A 10,000-nucleotide genomic window follows, 5' to 3' on the forward strand; every position below is an offset into this window, starting at 1 on the left:
GCGTGCGTGCGTGCGTGCGTGCGTGCGTGCGTGCGTGCGTGCGTGCTAAAAAACACTTGCACACTGTATGTTGACAGTCGTTCTCAGCCTCTCCCTTTGTCTAAAAGCCGCGGCACGTTATTGTGAGCTTGTAGATTGAATGTTTCCAGTATAATATTACTGTCTCTCCTACTCTCTCTATACCTACGTGTCCAGTAGGCCTATACAAGGTGGTGCATGATGATGTCAGTGTGTGCAGCATTTCAATATTGTAATATGAGTACAAGTTAAGAGGTTTTCCCCAAAAGTGTATACCTATAGAAGTGCAGATGGAAAGTTGGCTATGATATAACTATTGTATCAGCCCATATTTGTCACTCTGGTAGTCTGGTTTTGAGTGACAAAAGCAGCTGCTCTGGACTAAAGTCAAATGACTGAGCTTCCTCTTTGCAACGCATGTGTCACATTTGTGGTGATTCGCTGGCAATAAGGAATGCTGTGTGATGCTAACATTTGATATGATTGCTAATGAAGAATACATTCAATTCTAATGTTCAAAGCCAAATAGTATCTCCCTGCTTCTCATATAACTGCATCTCTGTGCTGTTGTCGTAAGACATTGTGCACTGCAAACTGACTACAATGAAACAACAAATCCTATCTTTGAATTCAAACACTGTAAAAGTGTCATAATCCTCGACGGATCATTTAGCATGCATATGAAAGGCAAACTGCCCGCCCCAGAGCCATATCAGCTCAAAGCTTGAACAAGCAACTCTCAAATCAGCTCTCAAATTTACAACTTCGAACTGTCACTGATAAATCAGCAGTTAATAGCACTGGAAAACTTGCTGTGGATGGAATCTCCAGATTCTCTCTACCCCCCCCCCCCCCTCCCTTTACCCCTCTTTCTCTCTAGTCATAACACTCTCAACTTATAAAATTACCTGATAAACATCAGATGGGTTTATGACATTAAATGCAATATAGTTGTGCATGTGTGTGGCCGTTGCCCACACCACATGCATGCGTACGCGGACAGCCGGACACACTCAATCATCAACAAAGTCCATAAAACCATATTTAAATATTTGTCTGTTGGCCCTGGTCCACCCATCTCATCTGGTCAGGCAGGTGGGCCGCGAGCAAGTGGGCCCTGGTCCACCCATCTCATCTGGTCAGGCAGGTGGGCCGCGAGCAAGTGGGCCCTGGTCCACCCATCTCATCTGGTCAGGCAGGTGGGCCGCGAGCAAGTGGGCCCTGGTCCACCCATCTCATCTGGTCAGGCAGGTGGGCCGCGAGCAAGTGGGCCCTGGTCCACCCATCTCATCTGGTCAGGCAGGTGGGCCGCGAGCAAGTGGGCCCTGGTCCACCCATCTCATCTGGTCAGTCAGGTGGGCCGCGAGCAAGTGGGCCCTGGTCCACCCATCTCATCTGGTCAGTCAGGTGGGCCGCGAGCAAGTGGGCCCTGGTCCACCCATCTCATCTGGTCAGTCAGGTGGGCCGCGAGCAAGTGGGCCCTGGTCCACCCATCTCATCTGGTCAGGCAGGTGGGCCGCGAGCAAGTGGGCCCTGGTCCACCCATCTCATCTGGTCAGGCAGGTGGGCCGCGAGCAAGTGGGCCCTGGTCCAGAAAAGGGTTGAGAACCACTGGTGTAGACAAATAGCGTTCACTGTCCAGTGACTTCCAGGAAACATCACCTCATTTTGTTGGACTGCGAATACAGCAGCCGCAGCTATAGGAAGTCGGAAAGCGAGGAAACAATGGAGAAACAAGTGGATTAACCCATTTTGGGCGGGAACCCCTTTTGGTGTTAGCATTATGTTATGCTTTAGCTATTGAAAAATAGCAGATCTACAAGCTCATAGCGCGCCACCGAGTGGCGCGCTACGAGCTTGTAGGTCTGCTATTTTTTTTAAATCGTGAAAATATTTATTTCAGAAAACTGGAGGATTTCGAATATTTTTTTTTAATTTCGAGGTCAGGCCTAAGTGGGTTAAGACGTTGTCCTCTTCTTTTTTCCCTCCCCCAGAGGTTGTATTTCCATGGCGTAGGAAGGTGCAGTGGGATGGGAATGTGACCTGTCTGGGAATAGTACAATCTGAGAGTGGTCTCCGCTCGCCGTTCTCAGGACTCACACACAGCCTGACGGCAGTGTCCTAGTGTCCTAGTGTCCTAGTGGTCATTATATTACACACGGCAGTGTCCTAGTGGTCATTTCAGAGAGAGAGAGAGAGAGAGAGAGAGAGAGGCAGTGACCTAGTGGTCATTAAGAGAGAGAGAGAGAGAGAGGCAGTGTCCTAGTGGTCATTAAGAGAGAGAGAGAGAGAGAGGCAGTGTCCTAGTGGTCATTAAGAGAGAGAGAGAGAGAGAGAGAGAGAGAGGAGCAGTGTCCTAGTGGTCATTTCAGAGAGAGAGAGAGAGAGAGAGGCAGTGTCCTAGTGGTCATTAAGAGAGAGAGAGAGAGAGAGGCAGTGTCCTAGTGGTCATTAAGAGAGAGAGAGAGAGAGAGGCAGTGTCCTAGTGGTCATTAAGAGAGAGAGAGAGAGAGAGAGAGAGAGAGGCAGTGTCCTAGTGGTCATTAAGAGAGAGAGAGAGAGAGAGAGAGAGAGAGAGAGAGAGGCAGTGTCCTAGTGGTCATTAAGAGAGAGAGAGAGAGAGGCAGTGTCCTAGTGGTCATTAAGAGAGAGAGAGAGAGAGAGAGAGAGGCAGTGTCCTAGTGGTCATTTCAGAGAGAGAGAGAGAGAGAGAGAGAGAGAGAGGGGCAGTGTCCTAGTGGTCATTTCAGAGAGAGAGAGAGAGAGAGAGGCAGTGTCCTAGTGGTCATTAAGAGAGAGAGAGAGAGAGAGAGAGAGAGAGAGGCAGTGTTCTAGTGGTCATTTCAGAGAGAGAGAGAGAGAGAGAGAGAGAGAGAGAGAGAGAGGCAGTGTCCTAGTGGTCATTAAGAGAGAGAGAGAGGCAGTGTCCTAGTGGTCATTAAGAGAGAGAGAGAGAGAGAGAGGCAGTGTCCTAGTGGTCATTTCAGAGAGAGAGAGAGAGAGAGAGAGAGGCAGTGTCCTAGTGGTCATTTCAGAGAGAGAGAGAGAGAGAGAGAGAGAGAGAGAGATGTGGAACAAAATAAATCTGTTGAAATCGTCCTTCCTTAATGCCTGCAGATTTCATTTGCAGTCATCGTTTCAGTAGCCAGGAAATGTCGCTTTCGCAGGCGAGGAAGGAGAGACGTTTATTTTTTTATTTTATTTTTTTTATAAACCAGTGAGCCGAATGGACCCTTGAGGGCCTGTAACTCTGAAAGCGTACGAGCAGCACCGGGTCCATTTGGTTCCGCTCGTACGCTTTTGCAGTTACAAAATGGATACATCAACACTGAGGATTTTTTTTTACGTCCGCTAACTCTCAGAGTTAATGAAGTTTGCTGTGAAGGGACACATGGTATGAATGCGGAGAGACAGCCTCTGCTTGGGAAGGACTAGTTCACAGACATAAACAAACATACACGCAAGGGCAGCCAGGGTTGCCGTAGTGCCACGGACAAACGTTTTGGTGAGAAGGAGAAAAGAAAAGTAGTGTTGATAAATAAAGAAACAAAGAGGTGACAAGAAGGGACAGACAAAAGAGAGCGATAAAGAAGTCAAGAGAATTAAAGGGACATGCAGGCAGAGAGAGAAAGAGAGAGAGAGAGAGAGAGAGAGAGAGAGAGAGAGAGAGAGAGAGAGAGAGAGAGAGAGAGAGAATAAACAGGGAGAGAAAGAGAAATTGGCAGAGTGTTGAAGACCTAACCAGGAAACGCTTGCCCCACGGGCCAGGAAATGCATCATCCCTCTGACACAGAACCTGCCACGCCCACACACACACATGCACACACACAGACACTCGCACACGCGCGTCCCTGCCCTCACAGCGATACGCTCCTACACACACACACGCACACACACACACACGCACACACATACGCATACGGTCAGTGTTCTTCTAACATCCTGAGTAGTTCTGTGTGTGTGTGTCACTGCATGCTGCTCCCCATAACCGCTCTCTCTTCATAGCAGGTAAAACGCTCTTTTCAGGTCTGTCTGTCTGTCTGTCTGTCTGTCTGTCTGTCTGTCTGTCTGTCTGTCTGTCTGTCTGTCTGTCTGTCTGTCTGTCTGTCTGTCTGTCTGTCTGTCTGTCTGTCTGTCTGTCTGTCTGTCTGTCTGTCTGTCTGTCTGTCTGTCTGTCTGTCTGTCTGTCTGTCTGTCTGTCTGTCTGTCTTCTGAACTATGTCCTTTCAAACAGCTCTTGACCCTTTTTATGCATTTATGATTCTGTGTGTGTGTGTGTGTGTGTGTGTGTGTAGTGTGAGTGTGAGTGTGAGTGTGAGTGTGAGTGTGAGTGTGAGTGTGAGTGTGAGTGTGAGTGTGAGTGTGTGTGTGTGTGTGTGTGTGTGTGTGTGTGTAAATCACTTTGATGTTTGTATTGAAGTGGACTTGTGGCATTGTATGACAATGTGCTCTGGGAAAGTTCCAGTTCAAACACGTTGTTTTGTTAACGGAGGCTCATTAGCATTGCTAACAAAACCTCTTCTGACCACACCACAGTGACCACAGTACTCAGTCTTTAATAAGGGCTGGAACTATTGATCAATTTCGTAGCCATAAGTCTATAGATTACTTTTTTGATCAATCGAATAATCAACAAGAGTTTTTATTTTTACATTGATGAATCGATTAAATTAAACGCTTAAGCATTCTTCGTCGCACAAGGGTGTTAAAAAAATTGTTAAGATAGGACAATCTCTAAGCTCACAACGCGTAGCATCACTCTTGTAGATCGCCTATCTAAACTACTTTTCAATTTCTTTGACATATCCGCCTATTATGACGTGCCAGAACTAGGGATAAATTATGTATTGATTGTTTTGTTAAATGATATGGATTATTTCTTAATAATTGCTTAAAGATGGAGTGTATTTTTGGAGTATTTTTCCAGTTTTTCATGTGTCTATGAGGTGACAGTACTTCATTAGACACCCTGGAGTCGTTTTTATGTGCAATGGTGTATTAACTTTGTATTTAGGGTTTCTTCCTGGAGGCTGAACCCTTGACAGTAATATAGTGACATCACACTATCAGCCCCTCCCCTAACCCCTCCCCCTTTATCATACAACTACAGCTGTGGGTGCGGCTTCAGTTCAGGTGGATCACCACCCATCACCACTTACCAGGCAAACCAGGCATACTTAATGAACTGGTGGGTGTGCCCACATAAAAACAACATTTTTACAAATACTGTACACTTTTTAAAAAAAATTATACCTCCTTATATAACAATAAGACCTGATGATCATGTTTTAGGGTGGAAAAAAAATCACGGCACTCCATCTTTAAATTGATTGATATGTTGGATTAACTGCTATACACCCCTACTGGTTATCTTGAAGCATGCATTATTTGCAACAAAAGGTGCTTACAGTTCTGATCAACTATTTGTAGGCCCCTGAATTGAATGGTGAACTGTGCCAAGTGTCTGACACAGGAAAGTAATGACAGATAACACGCTGTTCCAATGCCAAGACGCCTTTCATCTCTGTATTGTTTGGACCTCTTGCACAGTGGAAATCCCATGGTGTTTGTAGCGTCCATTTGGTTACGTTTGCACACTAAATGAACACTCAGGATTTCACCATTGTGCTCCTTTACCCATGGAAGGACAGAGACTATAAACTATATACTGTAAACTATAAACTATAAACTATAAACTATAGACTATACTGTATACTGTAAACTATAAACTATATCCTTTACCCATGGAAGGACAGAGACTATAAACTATACTGTTGAAATAAAGAAGAGACATTCATGCATGATGGGCTAAATATTGTTTTGCACTCTTTTGTTTAATTCAACTTAATGGAGTGTTTGTGTGCGTGTGTGTGCGTGGTGTGCGTGCGTGCGTGCGTGCGTGCGTGCGTGCGTGCGTGCGTGCGTGCGCAACTGTGCATGTGTGCGTGTGTGCAGAGAAGGTAGATGGAAGAAATATAGAGAAAGCGGGACTAGGGCTATATTTTAACTACATACATTTGTTAGTTTTGCTCGTTTTCATTTCACACATGCTTTGGTCATTTAAACGTATGTTTAACATGCCAGTAAAGCCCCTTTGAATTGACTCGAACTGTGAGAGAATTAGAGAGAGAGAGAGAGAGAGAGAGAGAGATGAGAGAGAGAGAGAGAGAGAGAGAGAGAGAGAGAGAGTGCAGTTGAATGGAGTGGAGGAAAAGGGAGGTGTGTGAGGTCTCTTTGTGCCTCCAACAATCCCATCAGCCTCTCTCTCTCTCTTCCCACTTGTGGCAGGAGTCTTTTCAGCTCCCTCCCTCCCTCTCCCTCTCTGTCTCTTCCCCAGTTCTCACTCCTCGACACCCTCTCCATATCTCTGAATACTGTCCACCCCAGCTTCCCTTGTATGTGCACGTGACATCAAGTTGTGCACACAAAGTATTTTGTATTTCAGTGAGAAATAAACTCCAACATACACACGTGGGCACGCGCATACACACACACACACACACACACACACACACACACACACACACACACACACACACACACACACACACACACACACACACACACACGTTGAAGGAGTGAGGCCATGCTGAACCTTTTGTTGGTCAGAAGTGCATTGTGGGAGCTGGACCCCCCCCCACCCCCCCCCCCCCCCCCCCCCCCCCTCCCCGGGGAGGCTGAAGCGAGGCTACACACTCTAAAATCCAGAGTGTTCATTTAACTGAGAAAGAGACCGCTGCGAGGGAGCGAGGAAGAGGAGCGCATGCGTGCGTGTGTGTGTGTGTGTGTGTGTGTGTGTGTGTGTGTGTGTGTGTTTGTGTGTGTTTGTGTGTTGGGGGTATGCCTGCCCACTTCAAAGCACCAGAGTTCTTCTCTTCTAATTGATTTTATAGGTCAATTACTTATTACACACTGGATTCTCCAGCCAGCATGCAGGGCGCTCTGCGTCTGTCTGTCTGTCTGTCTGTCTGTCTCTCCTGCGTAATTTATGCTTGTGTCGTCCGACGGTGTTGTGCAGCTCTGCACGCTCACGGTGCAGTGCCGGTGCGACGCAGCGTGATCTTGTAGATCTTCTATTTCTGCAGCACAACTCCGGGCCTGCATGCAGCGAGGTATAAACCAGGCTCCTCTCTCTCTCTCTCTCTCTCTCTCTCTTGCTTTAGCCCAGAGTATGACTGACATCCACTCGTGTGTAAATGAGTCTTATGGGGGGAGGGAGGGAGGGAGCATAGTTACCCCCCCTCTTCTTGGGGATTAGCACGAGCTCCTTGGTCTATCTGCATGTGAATGGCGTCCCCTCCTCCACCCCCCCCCCCCCCACCCCTCTCTGTTTCTCTCTCTGTCTCTCCTTCACTCTTGCTCTCACACACATCGGGGAAAGAGGCAGCAGAAGAGTGAGAGGCAGGGAAGGAAAGAGAGAGTGAGTTTAGTAAGTGAGTTAGACAGTACTACTATTAGACAGTTACACATCTGATCATTGTGTGTGGGATCCATCACTTCTTCTCCCGCGCGGACCAACTTTCCCCAGAGAGGAGGAACGCTAGCAAGAGGAGACCGACCGGGCCGGCTGTGGGTGGGAGGACAAGCGCGTGGGGACGTTTATTTTGTTCCCCTCCATGCCTGTGCTGCGGAGGGGCCTTATTCTCTCCGGGTGGCTGTGAAGCGTCTTGCCAAGGGAGCTGCGAGAGAGAACTCTTGTGCTTTGTGAATGAGAGAAGGTAGGAGTTACTATCCCCCCCCCCCACGACCCCTGCTTTCTGTGTACTTGGTGTTACCCGCCGGGCCGTGGGGTTCTCGGCGGGCTGCGTTCAATGTTCCTCAGCTAACAATGAGGCCTGACAGGATCGGTCCACTTCAGCACGGGGTGGGGGGACATGGAAGGGGGGGTTGGGTATGGTAGGGAAAGCTTCTGCCTTGTCTCAGAAACATGCACTTTTTGGAGGGGGGGGGGGGTTAAGAATAGATAGGAGTGGAATTTAGTTCTTCAAAGTGTGGACCGCTCCTTTTGAGCGTCACAAGGAGGCCGGAACAAAGTCAACTCAAGCCGGGTGTTAATTGATAAATGTTTGAATCGTCAGGCTGTTGCTATGCAACTGACCCCCTCCCCTGTATTTTTTTAAACAGCAAATCTCCGGTCACACGGTCAGAGACACTCTGAGGTGCTCTTTCTCAACCGGTGGTCTGCATGAGGACCCAGATGGGGTGTGTGAGGTCTTCTGATAGACAAAGAGCAGAATGCTGTGTTGTTGTTGCATGCATTGACTTTATGACATAGCTGCTGCAAAAACCCCAAACCACTTTTTTATCAGGAGAATGACACAACACAAGCAGTGTGTGTGTGTGTGCGTGTGCGTGTATGCGTGTGTAACTGATGTTGCAGAATGCATGAGCATGGCATGCTAGTAGAGTGCATGTGGTTTCTGCCCATGTGCTGCCAGAGGTTATCGAGGCACAATCTCAGGGACTGATAAAACTTGTAAAGAGTTTACTGTTCAAAAACATCCCTGAATGTTATCTGGCAGTAACAACACATGCAAGCCGCAGCCCAAAGATACAGCATATTGTAGTTTACTTGTTGTTGTGTAGTTACCAACGTAACACTCCCCCAAGTTACAGCATATTGTAGTTTACTTGTTGTTGTGTAGTTACCAACGTAACACTCCCCCAAGTTACAACTCTATCCAGTTACAGTATATTGTAGTTTACTTGTTGTTGTGTAGTTACCAACGTAACACTCCCCCAAGTTACAACTCTATCCAGTTACAGTATATTGTAGTTTACTTGTTGTTGTGTAGTTACCAACGTAACACTCCCCCAAGTTACAACTCTATCCAGTTACAGTATATTGTAGTTTACTTGTTGTTGTGTAGTTACCAACGTAACACTCCCCCAAGTTACAACTCTATCCAGTTACAGTATATTGTAGTTTACTTGTTGTTGTGTAGTTACCAACGTAACACTCCCCCAAGTTACAACTCTATCCAGTTACAGTATATTGTAGTTTACTTGTTGTTGTGTAGTTACCAACGTAACACTCCCCCAAGTTACAACTCTATCCAGTTACAGTATATTGTAGTTTACTTGTTGTTGTGTAGTTACCAACGTAACACTCCCCCAAGTTACAACTCTATCCAGTTACAGTATATTGTAGTTTACTTGTTGTTGTGTAGTTACCAACGTAACACTCCCCCAAGTTACAACTCTATCCAGTTACAGTATATTGTAGTTTACTTGTTGTTGTGTAGTTACCAACGTAACACTCCCCCAAGTTACAACTCTATCCAGTTACAGTATATTGTAGTTTACTTGTTGTTGTGTAGTTACCAACGTAACACTCCCCCAAGTTACAACTCTATCCAGTTACAGTATATTGTAGTTTACTTGTTGTTGTGTAGTTACCAACGTAACACTCCCCCAAGTTACAACTCTATCCAGTGGGTGATGAAATGTTTCATATTATTGGATGGTTGCTTATTTGACAAACTAGTTTGGTGCATTCTGTTATGTTCAAACTGCAGTGAATGTCTTTGTGTTTGCTTTCAAGGATCAAACACTTTAGGCCTATACTAGGACACCCATCGGATAAGATTTTATTTTATTTTTAATCTCTGGGACCGTTACCTTTTCTAGATGTATTAGATACAGTATAACAGCGAAACTCTGATCAAAATATACATTCTTGGACGATGCTCTAGTTGTATTTACTTGTCTTGTCCATGTAATAGTGCTGCGATTAGCGGTCCTCTGGGGGGTCCCCGGGCCCTGTGTTGAGGTGCGGTCTATACCTTGTCGAGGTGCGGTCTATACCTTGCACAGCATGATTCACGTTTCACTGTAAGTTCAGGTTGCGGAAGACGCCCAGCTGACGATGACGATGACACAGTCTGAATGTCTTACTTTGCCATCTGTGATGATGCCACAATGTGACAAAAGGTTTCTTTTTAAGTTTTTAATCAAGCATGATATGAGTCAGCTGGACTTG

The 10,000-nt window shown here is 46.4% G+C and overlaps 1 protein-coding gene across 3 annotated transcripts in view; it reads left to right on the forward strand.

Moving 5' to 3' along the window:
- The window catches only part of LOC306937682 (neuronal-specific septin-3-like), an 83,565-nt gene that overhangs the window by 40,558 nt on the left and 33,007 nt on the right, over positions 1-10,000 (forward strand). The window contains exon 1 of one of the 3 annotated variants that reach the window (XM_079521590.1): positions 3,895-4,026. The exons of 1 other annotated variant lie outside the window; for it this stretch is intronic. Coding sequence is in view for 1 of the 2 variants with exons in the window: in XM_079521589.1 (XP_079377715.1) it covers positions 7,727-7,736 (10 nt within the window). In the remaining variant the exon portion in view is untranslated. Of the gene's footprint in view, positions 1-3,894; positions 4,027-7,654; positions 7,737-10,000 lie in introns of those variants that run through there. One more of the 3 variants, XM_079521589.1, reaches the window with a different exon arrangement.

The sequence above is a fragment of the Electrona antarctica genome (assembly GCF_951216825.1).
Source record: "Electrona antarctica genome assembly, chromosome: 14".
Classification (NCBI taxonomy): domain Eukaryota; kingdom Metazoa; phylum Chordata; class Actinopteri; order Myctophiformes; family Myctophidae; genus Electrona; species Electrona antarctica.